Raw genomic sequence first — 12,563 nt, forward strand, 5'->3', positions numbered from 1 at the left:
TCCAGCAGCTGGAGGTATGAGCAGAGCAGGAGGTGTTGAGATGCGCAGTAAAACAATGCACGCTGACAGCCTTGTGCCTAATGCTTGTATTTGAGACACCAAGCATTCTTTTGTGGTTTCGCTTCTTATTAAACAGACCCAAGCCTTCAAACACTGAATTAATCTGTAAATGGGCCTTTTAAATACGTAGTTGCTCTTTCTTTCATTCTCTGGACTTGAGAACCCATTAGTGTGGTTTGTTTTTCTCCTTTCACTTTAACCACACTGGGAAGCTATAGAGGAATAATGCTGGGGAAGCTAATTTACTGCAGGTAAGTGGGGATGATGTGTAATGTGACGGGGTAAATAGCAAGCTTTGAGAGTTAATCCAGAGTTAGAGGCCAAATGAGTACTCTCCATACTAAATGTGTGCATGTCCCTTGTTAAGGAGCTAACTTTTTGTTTGGGTGGCCGTGAGAGCTGCTCAGTTCTTCCAGAATTTTGAGATGCTTCATAACTCTCATTATTTGCCATAGGTTGTTAAAACTCAGCAAGAAGGCGGCCCAGAGAAGTACCTTTTCTCCATCCCCTGATGTCTTCAGATTTAGCTACATTTTGAATTGCTGAAGTACCTGCTGGCTGTTGTACTTTTCCTGGAAAATGTTGGTAGTGCATCAGAACAACTGACTGCAGTTGCTACAGCAGCACTGGTATGTACTGTATAGCAGTGCAAATCAGAAGGGCAGAACAGGCACGCGCTGAAAGCATGTTCGGGCTGGAATGCTTGTATGTCACATGTCTGTAGGTAGGCCTGCTGCATGGCTCCCTTCCCCTCTCCCCAGTTCCTCAGTGAAGAGGCAGCAGAGGGAAGGATTATAGGAGGAGTCCCTCCATAACCATCCCAAGCAGAGCAGCTCCTCCAATCTCTCTCTGTCTGGAAGTACCACGTACTGCAAATCTGCAGGTGCCTTGGAAGAGGCGGGGCTGGACTGGGCTATTCTGAGAGTTTGTATTGGCTTAGTCCTCCTCTAATGGGTTTTAATTTGTCCTGAGATCCAAGTTTGCAGTACTGAAAGCTCCAGATTCAAACAGTGCTCATAATGTGTTGTGGAGAGATTATGATTGTGCAGAAAATTATTTTCTCTTCTTTGGCCCGTCTAAACTTCTCTAGGAAGTATAAACTATACTTACAAATAACGAGACAGTTTTTAGTTACATGATTACGTGTCTTCCCACCCCCAGCATTCCGCTTAATTTCAGCATACAGGATGATCCCACAAGGGGATGGAATTATAGCTGCATGAGCAAGTTCCAATCTGCCACTTCCGAATTTCTGAATGCCTGATTTTTTTCCAATCAAAATACCTTCCTTGTGATGGAGGGTTTTCTGTGTGTTTTTTTAATTATGTATTTAAAAACTTGACTATAGATCACTATGACAAAGAGGAAAGTTTAATGTCCCTTTTTTTTTCCTTGAAATAAAAAGCTCTATCTTTTGTACCTCTCTCCTCTTCTGGATATTGTATAGGAATATTGAAGCTACAAATAGAGTTGGGTATCTGCAACTGTTAAAATAATATGAATCAAATGTAGTTGGTTGGTTGAGCAAATTATTTCGCTGTTTGTTTTCTGCGAGATCTCTGCATTCATAATCTACTGATAAACGTAATTCTTTTTTTGAAAAATAAAGGATGTTTTAAGTGTCCATATCTAGAGCCATATAAACAAATAATTCCTTAAAATGTTGGGTAACTGAAAGTGGATTTGGGGAGGGGCAGTTTAGTCAATCTTGTTTTTTAATCATGATGAATCTCTTAAATTTTGTTCAACCTGGAGTGATGAAAGGAAGTATTGCTACCTCTTCTGCAGGAGTTTTTCAGGGCTTCCCTGTCAGAAGAGCAGGCTGCTGGATTTCTAAGGAAACACTGACATACGTGACCATTAAAATTTTCTAAATGCAGATGCATGGAGCTGGTGAAAATTTACCCAGATGTTGAACTGAAAACAGGTGTCATAATTGCCAGGTTGTGATCCCTAGGGATCCTAGTTTCTACTAGGGAACTAGGGAGCCTAGTTTCAATCTGTAAGAAATATAACTTTTACTGGTAGAGTTAAGTAATGAAATAGAATTTGTGCCAGTCTTCAAAGTGATAGCAATGGTGTTAATCACAAAATCCCACATGGCTAGGCTGATTCACAAGTAGCTACCTCTGAATTACACTTCCCATTTCTCTTTGAAAGCTCCTAAGGGTAACGTTGGGTTAGGTATTTCCCCTAGCCCTATTCAAAGTTATTTGCATCTTTCTGGACAGCTCTGTGGCTTCCTTAAGATTGTCTGATAGGAACTTTAATAGCCATAATTTCCATGTAAACACTAGATGTATAAGAAATTTAATTTATAGACTAAACTAACATAACTTATTTTGCACAAATTAAACAATTGCATTTCCTCATGTGTACTAGATTCAATATAAAAGCTTTAATGTCACAGACACACACACACACACACACACACACACACACAAATCCAACAAAACACAAGAAAGAAAAAAAAAAAGCCCTAAAGAGAGGGCTGCTTTTCATTTCCCACTTTGTAAATCTGTTAAGCATTTCCAGGTTGGGTGCTTATTCCAGTTTAATATCACCAACTACGAGAGCTTTGCACGTTATCTTAGGTTTAAGTCTTTCTCAATTAAGCTGCTTTAAGTATTTCTCCACCATGCCATTTGTTCCCGTGGCTGTGCCCACGCACCACTGCCCTGCCCCCCTTTTGCTGACACAGCTATTTTTGGAGCTGTAGTGTGACCTGCACCAGGGAAGCAATCCTGCTTCAAGAAAAGTACAGAAATTAAAAACAAAAAAAAATCAGCTGCTGTTGTTGATTAAAATGCCATATTTTCCTGATCACGTTCACAGTAATGGTCTGTGTGCATGGCTGGGACAGGGGAAGAGGGCAAGACAGAGGCTGTACAAGAATGCCTAATGCCTGTTACTGCCCCAACGGCAATGTTGTTTCTACGTGCGGCCTGTTGCATGTACTTTGCCTGCATCTGGTGAGCCTGTTCATCTCTAAGCTTTTGTTAAGGGGCTGTGTGGAAGAACCTTCAGTTAGAAGAACAGGTCAGAATCTGGCTGCCTAGTTACTTGTCAGTATAGAAACTCAGGTGGTTCTCTGTGTGTTTCATACAAGAGCTCACAGCATCATGATGATAACCCGGGGAGAGTGGGAGCAAATACAACAAATACTGTGAGACATGTTGTCTTGAATTCAGCTCAGCTAAAGAGGATACAAGCTAGCAGCGACTTTGGTATAAAAGCTTAAATTAAGCCATCTTCCTCATCTTCCTCTTCCCTGTGTCTGTTTTTTTTTTTTTTTAATTCAGGCTTTTTTGGTGCCCTGTTGTGGCACATTTCGTGAGACTGTCTAAAGCAGTGCTGAAAGTCAGATTTTAATGCAGATGTGGAATACAGATTTTTTAAAAAAAGTAACTTCAAAGAAGCTTAGATAGTACTTGCACACACAGCATGCACCATCTTACATGTACGGTGATTTTACGTATGCTTTCCCAACTGATCTGTATGTTGCATTGTTTCAGCTGAACTGCATCTGCTTATTAGCAAGCTATGGCTAAGGTGTGGTGACTGACAGCGGAAGGTTGTTTTAAACATTAACAAATCAACTCAGGCAGGATCTGTGCTGGGCAAGGGCAGCAGCATCAACCTTTGCTCAAGCTCTATAGCACATGACACCGCTTTTCATCCTGCGTGATTCTGAGCGTAACCCGTGAACTGTGAAGCAGTTGTGTGCCTGTGCCCCCACACAGGAGGGGGTAAAAGAAATCGTAATTAAACAGAAGGTACATGACAAATGTCTTGGAGACACCAGTGTGTGTGATATCTGTGCAAAGAACAGAGAAACTGAAGGGCTTGGGAGGCAAATAAAGCATTTCTAAGCACTTCAAAGACCTTGCTTCAAAAAGAGCTCAGTGAATTGGGTGCAACTCCCTTTGCTTACTGCAGATGGGTGAAGAGCTGAGTCAGCTCTGCCGAGATCTGAACTGTGAACCTCTGTGTTTTAAGCTAGGCTATGAGCCTACAAGCTTGACTCTGCACAGAAAACCAGGTGCAGAAATATGCTTCTCTTCAGACTACACTGTCTTCTCGGTACATACAAGCTGGTACCTTAGTCAATCCAGTGAATATTTCTGGGTTTTACAACACTTCAAAGCTTGCACAAGAAACCTTTTGGGGGTAATTTTTTCCTTCATGTTGTATCACCTCTTAAAATTAATTCTAATTCTGTTTAATTTGGGAAACTGTGCTCCTTCCACAGCCATCTCTCCTTGAAAATACTTGTGCTGCAGAACAAATAGAACTGCTGAACTCTCACAAAATGAGCATTGCTCGTACTCACGTGGTAGCTCAGCCAGTACCATGTGCTGTCTGGTTTCAGTTCCAAGAGACAGAAAAAAAGGCACCCTGAAGCTGCTAACTAATGCCCTCAGGTGAGACCATGGCAATTTTTGCCTCCTGAGCAGTGACCGGGCTAGGTGCAGATAGGGCAGTACAGGCAAGTTTCCACTCGGGTGGTGGATGGAAGCCCCAAAGGTTGCCTGCCTTCTGCCCCTGCTCATCACTGCTGGCAGGCAGGAGAGCCACATCATTGCCCTTTGCCTACGCTGTATCCTAGAGGAATGCAAGCGAGAGATTAAGTACAAGGAAACAAATTCTCTCCGCTGTGCCTTGTTGCCTTTAAACACTACTCAGTTGCACAGAAATTTCCTGTGGAACTTGGAAGTGTTTTACATTGCTTTAATGAAGTTTTGTACATAACAGCTAGGTGGGCTGGAGTGGATAGAAAGATGAAGTTTCTGCAAATACCAATACATGCTTGTGTATAGCCTAGAAAGAAGCATGAATCCTTCTAATCCCTTTAGGATATGGATACAGTCTATTACATTCATTTTGAAGGTTTCTGTTGTGCTGCTCTCTTACTGGGGGCACCATTAACAACTCGTCTTTTCAGTTCATTAAATCAGCTAACACATTAGTCATCTGCATCAGAAATTACTCACTTTTGCCACTTTTTCTCTCAGGAAGGCTCCACTGAGTCCTTTGGAGACTTGACTCCCTTTGTCTCCTTCCCCGTTTCTTTCCACGTTTCTCCCCTCAGCTTTGCGAGTGCCTTATGGCATGGTAGTGATCCCTTCGGCAAGGGTGCCTTGGACTCTGCACCCTGGGGAGCCCTCAGAGTTGTCGGAGGGTTCCCAGCCATGAGTTGCTCCTTTGCTCTTGGTGGTCAGCAGATGTTTCCTGCAGAGCTGCCAGCTCCAGGAGGAGGGGGCAGGTCTGGCTTACTGGTGCTGCTACTGGTCGGATCTGGTTGAGCGAGGAAACAAAGTTCTGCTTGAATGCGAATGTATTTCTAGCTTAAAAAAAAAACACATACATTGCATGTTCAGGTCATGTTAAGGATTTGCAGCGTTGCTGGCCCCCCTGTTATGACTTAAGTTCCCTAAAAATATTGAGATTAATTTAAAAATAATAATTTTTAAAATCTAGCTGTGTTTTTAGTCTTCCTGTTTGTCAAAGCTCCTTTGGGAGAGCGGTGGTGAATATTAGCGCTCTCCCAGATAGATGGTGAGTTTTCATGTCTGTGAAAAAATTCCCATCTCTACATCTGTCTGCTTGTCCTTGGAGGTCAGTTTCAATCAGTTTTAGTGCCATTTCCTAAATCAGATGTATCCCATGTGCCTTTTATTCTCAAGGCTTGCAAACACAAGTGCAGTAGGATTTCCAATTTCTGTATCAGTCTCACAGGACAGGTGCAGGGTGCCACATCCTTTAGCATTGTCCTAGGCTAACTGCTTAGAGCAATAGGTTTGGGTAAAGCACTTAATTAAAAATAGTTTTGTTCTCTTTTGTTTCTGAAAAGAGTTGTAAAGTTTCAAAACAAGGCTGATAGTGACATTTTGGTTTTGTTGTGTGCCAGTAGGTGTAACAGTTGCTGTTACACAACTGTCATGGGCACAAATTCACCGTATTCCTTCAGCATGTGATTTAAATAAACATTTAATTTGAAGAAATTATTTTAGTGTTTTGCTGCCTTGGGGATATAATGAATAAAATAATTCAAGGATCAAGAGTACAAGGAAACAGACTCCCATTGATACTAAATGGATGTTGAATTAAAGCTGTACTGTATCAGATAAGGTTTATCTGAAAGAAGTTGGGTTGTTGCTCTGACTTTACAGGTATTGAAAGCTTATAGATAAGTGGAGTGTGTGCGTTTTTCTGGAACATGTATGTTTTCTGTTTTAAAGTCAGTTGTGTTTCTTTTCTTCATATGAATAATTAAATGTTTTTTGGCTGCCTTATCTAGCTGAGGAGGATGATCACAATCCAGACCCTTTCTTTTCTGTATACCCAGGCACGTTATCTGGAAAATCTGAGAATGGATTGACTATATTTTACACTATTGCAAGTTTACAGGCCATGAAGTAAAGCCTTGGAAATGACGCTACAAATGATGTAAGTTCAGTTCTATTATTTGGTGTCAAGTGATTGCTAAGGAGTATACTTTTGTTATATTTGTGTTTCCATTGTAAATACTTGACTGATACTAACAGTTCAGCCTGTTAATGACTCCAGTATAAAGTTCAATATAAAAAGTATTTTCCATCATCATGAAAATAGTTTGGTCTTATTGTCAGTAATATGCTAATTTACCAACTGCTATTTCTGTTAAAGTACAGTAAGAATATCTTTTTATATTTTAGTTACTGATTTTAATTATTTAGCTTATAACCCTGACAGTAGCTTTACAAAGTCTCTCATGATATCATTTTCTATGAATTTCTATTTCTTATATGGTATCCTTTGCCGGCTACCAAAACCTATTTATCAGTAGGTTTTATTCTCACAAGCTTGTTGTTTTCCATTCTGGTTCCCTTTGGTCTAGGTACAACACAAATGGAGATTTTGCCATAGGCAAATCTGGTACATTTTCCAAATGTGTTAGTGGGCTTTGTTGATTGAATTATCATCTCGATAACAGCCTATCTAAAATATTTGACAACATGAACTAATTTTTAAAAGACACTCACCAAAGTATCAAAAGAAGTCAGGAACATGGATCTAATTAGAAAATGGAGAACAAAACTTTGTAGACAAAGCTAACGTTCATCTCTATTCAGTATATTAATTTGTAATTGAAAATTGTAACTGTAAATTGTCCTTTGGCTTCCAGTAGCATTTGTGCTCCTGAGGCCCTGAGCTTTGTTTGAAAATCCCCCCACCTCGTTATTTCTCTAAACAGTCTAGAAATTCAAAACAAGATACATGTTGTTATGGAAGTTTATATGTGAGCAGGTGTCTATATATGTACATAAATGCAGTGTAGCTTTACCCCTTCCATAAAGTAGAGGAGTTTACCTGGAATAAGAACACCTAGAAAAAGAATCACAGGGGAAATAAAATAGGCAAACTCACAACATGACCAAAAATGTCAATGCAGCCCTTTGGAGTTCTTTCAACTGTGTTTTAGATTTTTAGACTTTGTTTTGCCTCTTGCAGAAAGCTCATCTTAGAAGGCTAGAACTTCTGTGCAAAAGAGCTGTAATCAGTTAAATACTGGAACCACTGCTGATTTGGTTGCATCCTCCAACATGACCAGTCCTCAGTAAGTGCCATATAGGGATAGTTACAGCTTATTTTAAATATACCATAACAATTCCTACCTGCAGGAGAATGTTGTTGTGACATTGAGAGAGTTCCATTAGTATTACTGGAAAGTTGCTACTTTGAGAAGCAGTAGTAGGATTTGGTCAGTTGTCTGAAGAGTGTGAATTAGCAGAAATAGCATGAATGCTGTGAGTGTTTTGGATGTGTTACTGAGAGCCAGTAGCTGAAAACTACCTTGTCATGTCTACGTCAGATCCATTGCTTTTTTCCTTTCCTTTCACCAAAATTCTTGCAAAGCTGCGTGCCAACACTAGTCTATTGGTGTATTTGTTTTACTTTTCAGTCACATCAGACTCTGTGTACCATGTAGTCTGTTTAAGAAATACAAAAGGTAAATACTTTTCGGAGGGGGAGGCTGCACTAATCTGTTTTCCTTTTTCCTTTATTATACTGGAAATTGGATTGCTCTGTGGACTTCCATGCAAAACTGAACCAGCTTATCTTGGACTTGTAAACATAAAGGTCCACAGGATGGCACTAAATGTGAAAATCAAAGAAAGAACATTCTTGCTAGAATTGGCTCCTCCCTCTGGGCTTCCAATTTCTGTTTGTTAACAGAGAAGTACAATTCTATTGGAAATGACAAGAATCTCATTACTTTCAATCATTAGTTAGGCAAAAAATAAACTAAAACCAGCCTTTAGGTTGTTTAAATGGTAGTGGCTCCCTTCATTTCCACTTTCTGACATAGTATGACACAGTCATAGCCTTTCTCTGACAAATACTTGAGTTATAACAGCATTTTCCGATTTTTCAAATGACTTTCTTGTGTAATGCTGGCAGCGATTAGCTCCTTTAAATTTAGGAATGTTTTCCATCCAAAAGGGTTAGTTTAATGGTTAGGCTCTGAGCAATAGGGTCTTTGTCTCTCTTTTGCATAAAATTTTAGTTCCTTCAACTGCATCTTCAGACTTACAACATACATGAGTTAAGAACTCTTCTAAATTATTCTTTTTTTTCTGGAAAAATGAACTGTTATTCAGGTTGCTTTAATAGCTGGAAGATTTTAATAAGCTTCTTTAAAAACAAAATCACCACAATGAAGTCACATAACAGAGGGAAGCTGGGTGCTGTGCACTTTTTAACTATATCCCTAAGGAAAAAGCATCTTCACACCTGCTGTTGAAAACCTCTGAAAAATAGCCTGAGATTTCTTGAGAAGTTAATAAGCTTCCCTGGATGAAAGCTAGAGCAGATTATGCTTGCACCCTACTTTGAATCAAAAGGAGCAAGTAGCATTCACTGGGGACTGCAAAGGATCAGTCCCTGCTGGGACTTGACATATGAGGTTTCTCCTGCAGCGAAGTCATCCTTCGTATGTACTAGATAGTATGCTAGCTGACCAAGTCCGGGTTTCTAGGTAAGTACTGTCTTATTATAAATGTGGAGGACATGCCTACAGTTAGACACTTGCATGCAGTTTGCATTAACGTTAGTGGTGTGGTAGCAAAATGTATGTCCGGTCTTAAAAGCTGTTCATATGGCTACTTAAGATAACTGTTATAAATGAGTTCATAATTCTCCTGAATCTTTGTTCTGCTTTCAGAATTATTTTGAAATAAATTGTAACAATGATATTTTGTGGTTGAATGCAACCAAGTCACCAGCCATCAAAAATCTGACTATACTGACCGACAGTGAAAGAGGGATCAGTTTGCATCTAGTAACTAACAGCTGATTTGTACATAATTCATAAGCTGAACTATTCATTGTTCCCTGATTTAAGTCACAAAGCAGTGAGTTTTTAATTGAGGTAGTTGCATGCCTTCTTTCTGTTCTTGTCTGTTTTGCACAAATATTTTGCTTTTGGGTTCATACATTGTTTCTATTTTTGTTTGTTTATAACACTTTCATTTCTATTTAGTGCTTCTGAAGCAGCTTCAGCAGAGTGAAATGCTGTTCTCTTTTATCTGTGAGGATTCTGTTGATTTCAGTGAGATGTACTGAAGACAAGTTTAGAGAGATCTGGTCTTTTCCCCCTCAACAAGGATGCCTCCCTCAGTGACTTTGCAAGGGCTATTTAAGTTGTCTGCTTTTTGGGGTTCACTGAAGTTATTGTCTCAAACTTATTTTTACTTCTTTGTTTATTTATGTGTGTTTATATTATGTAGATGTATATGTGTGTGTATCTGTAGAGGAAGAAGTGGTTTTTATTGCTGATTATATTTTCAGGCCTACAATAGAAGGCAGTGTTTCAGAAGTTGAGATAATTTCGCAACAAGTGGAAGAAGAGACCAAAAGCATTGCTCCTGTACAGCTTGTGAATTTTGCCTATCGAGATCTCCCATTAGCCGCACTTGACCTGTCTGTGGCTGGGTCCCAGCTTTTGTCAAATTTGGATGAGGAGTACCAAAGAGAAGGGTAAGTACAAAGGACAGAATTTAATGTTCTAGTGTTATGTTATAGGAATTTCACAGCCTGAAAAAAAAACAATAAAACATCCAGCTGGAGAAGAGCAGCCAGCCAGTTGTCCTCAAACTCATTTTAAAACCACTGTCTCAGAATGGAAATGACTTTTTTGAATATAACTGATCAATGCTGGTTTGGGGCTCTTTGAAATTACATAATTCATAGCAGCTACTCGACCAGTCTGGAAACTCTCTGTCAGAGAGAGGAAAGTAGACTAAGCCTCATCAGACAAGCAGAATGGCCTGGTGAAAGCTCTTCATTAGAGGGGTTTCAGGAGGATTTCAAGATAACAGAGGGTTAACTACTGTGATTCTTTTATGTCACTGTACGTCTCCTGACCGAAAGATAGTGACTTAGTACTGCTAATTCCAGAACAGATCGTTACTTTTCGCAGAATAATTTGTATCGTGTAGTTTGCTTATGTGAGAACATGGTCATTGATGGTATGAGCATATTACTCCCATTTTTGTAGAACAACTGCTCCAGTTTTATTGGAATGAAAGATCTTAACCAGTTTATAACATTTGCTCAAGCATAACCCAGTGTAAGCTTATGTAGCATTGTTATTCTGCAGAACGTAAGAAGTTGTCCTTATGCCTGATTCAGGCTTTAAGTGGCTGTAGGTGGGCTCCTGTGCTAAATTTTTCATGAAAGTGTTGGGTCAATTGGAAAGAATCTAGAGGTAGGCAGTGAGAATGATGAGAGGTGCAGAAAACCTGCTGTTGGAGGACTGATGGAAGTAACAGTTTGCATTTCACATGAAGAGACTTTGGAGGAAATTATAAGGGACTTCTCAGTGAGAAAGCGAAGTCTGTTCCATCTCCATGGTGTTTAGAGCAAGAAGTAAAGAGCTTGAACAGCAGCAAGGAAGAGAAGAATAAGGTTAGCAAAGTGCTGGGATAGACTACGGGTGTGCGTGGGGAAGAGGGAAGTAGAATTGCAATAGCTAGATGTCTTAAAGAAAACGCAGTTGTCAGGAGTGATAACAGTGTAGTTCAACATCTGTTGGCATAGAGGTTCAGTGAGCGCTTGTGCTTAGCCCCCTGATTCTGTGATTACTACGCACGGTGTGTTGCACTGGATGTATATATACTCCAGTGTTGGTAAGAACCATCTAAAAGCACTTCACAGTAAGCCATACAGAGCTCTCATGATGAAGACATTAATAAGCCTCCAATTATTGGTGGCTGAATGTGTTTTAACATGTGCTCAGAAATCAGCAAAGAGACCTGCTTGATCTCTGCTCAGCAGGTATTCTGTATGGTAGTCAGGAAGGAGTACAGAGGAAAGACTCTTGCCTTTAATTTCTTTCCGAATTAGACTTTGTGAGACGTCTCCAGAAAGTTGTTACTCCAAACAAGGGGAAATACATTTCAAGTAGGTTATGTAAGTACGGTACAACTGTAACATAAAATAGCCTGCATAGCAAAAGAGGCACTTGAAAATTAATTTGAGTATGCAGGTGTAACCCTCAGGATATTTTGGTGCTAAGTAAATACCAGTTTTGTTCAAATATGCATTTTAATAGATTTTTATGATCTGAAACTCCATTCTTCACTGTGCCAAAGTGCACAGATCTCTCACTGTGACTGTTTGAGCAGCCTTGCAGTCTAAGCGTGGAAATAGACTTATCATTCTTTTCCTCAGCAGAGATCCCTTCTTTCACACAGACTTCTTTTGTGGCTTTATTGCTCTGAACGGAAATAAGCAGGTGCCATCCAGACTGCCCAGCTGTAGAGGGGATTCTGTGAAGAAAATTCAGAGCTTTAGTTTGTATATCTCAGTGTATTTTGGCTGAGTAAGTTCCACTGAGTCCTAGGGCTGCATCTTCCTTGTGGGAACGGCTCCTTCTTTCTTTCAGAAGCGCTGATTGCAGCTGAGATCCTGTGAAATTTAGGAGCAGAGTCGAGCTCAAGAAGGCCCTAAGCAAAAGTAAAATTCTGTCCCCATACCACCTCATGGCTTGTTTGGGAACATGTCTGGTTTTACGAGAGTGCTTTAATTTCATTCTAGTGGCCTTGTTAGATGTGGCTGGCTCACTTCTCTTCCACCTGGGTAGGAAGGATCTATGGTGAGTCAGATCAGCCTGGTACAGGACCTGCCAGCTTCCTCTCCCTCATATTTGAAGAGAATGGTGTGGGAATGGCAGTGCAGAAAGTGACAGAAAATGTTTAAGTCCTTGTATTTTCTGCAAGTATCCACATTCATGACTGTGAAGCTCTGTGCCCCCACCACTTCTGTACAGGTTGCAAGTGGAGATACCAGAAGGTAGAGCTAATGCTGGAGAGTACTAAAAGGGGATGTTGGCCTCATCTTTGTCTCCATGGAGGTCTGTCTTCATCACAGACCTCCAAATGTTACCTGTTACATATTTTTCCCTGAGAATTTCAGGGAAGTTTTGTGTTTACAAAGGTCTGTCTCCTCCACGCTGC

At 40.2% G+C, this 12,563-nt stretch overlaps 1 protein-coding gene across 1 annotated transcript in view; it reads left to right on the forward strand.

The window, feature by feature from the left end:
* The first annotated feature begins 520 nt into the window (after positions 1–520).
* The window catches only part of TMEM266 (transmembrane protein 266), a 59,650-nt gene continuing 47,607 nt past the window's right edge, over positions 521–12,563 (forward strand). The window contains exons 1-4 of the mRNA XM_035553774.2: positions 521–689; positions 6,410–6,510; positions 7,555–7,660; positions 9,895–10,083. Coding sequence (XP_035409667.1) covers positions 7,647–7,660; positions 9,895–10,083 — 203 coding nt within the window. The 5' untranslated portion in view covers positions 521–689; positions 6,410–6,510; positions 7,555–7,646. The remainder of the gene's footprint in view (positions 690–6,409; positions 6,511–7,554; positions 7,661–9,894; positions 10,084–12,563) is intronic.

This window comes from Cygnus atratus, chromosome 11 (assembly GCF_013377495.2).
Source record: "Cygnus atratus isolate AKBS03 ecotype Queensland, Australia chromosome 11, CAtr_DNAZoo_HiC_assembly, whole genome shotgun sequence".
In the NCBI taxonomy this organism is placed as follows: domain Eukaryota; kingdom Metazoa; phylum Chordata; class Aves; order Anseriformes; family Anatidae; genus Cygnus; species Cygnus atratus.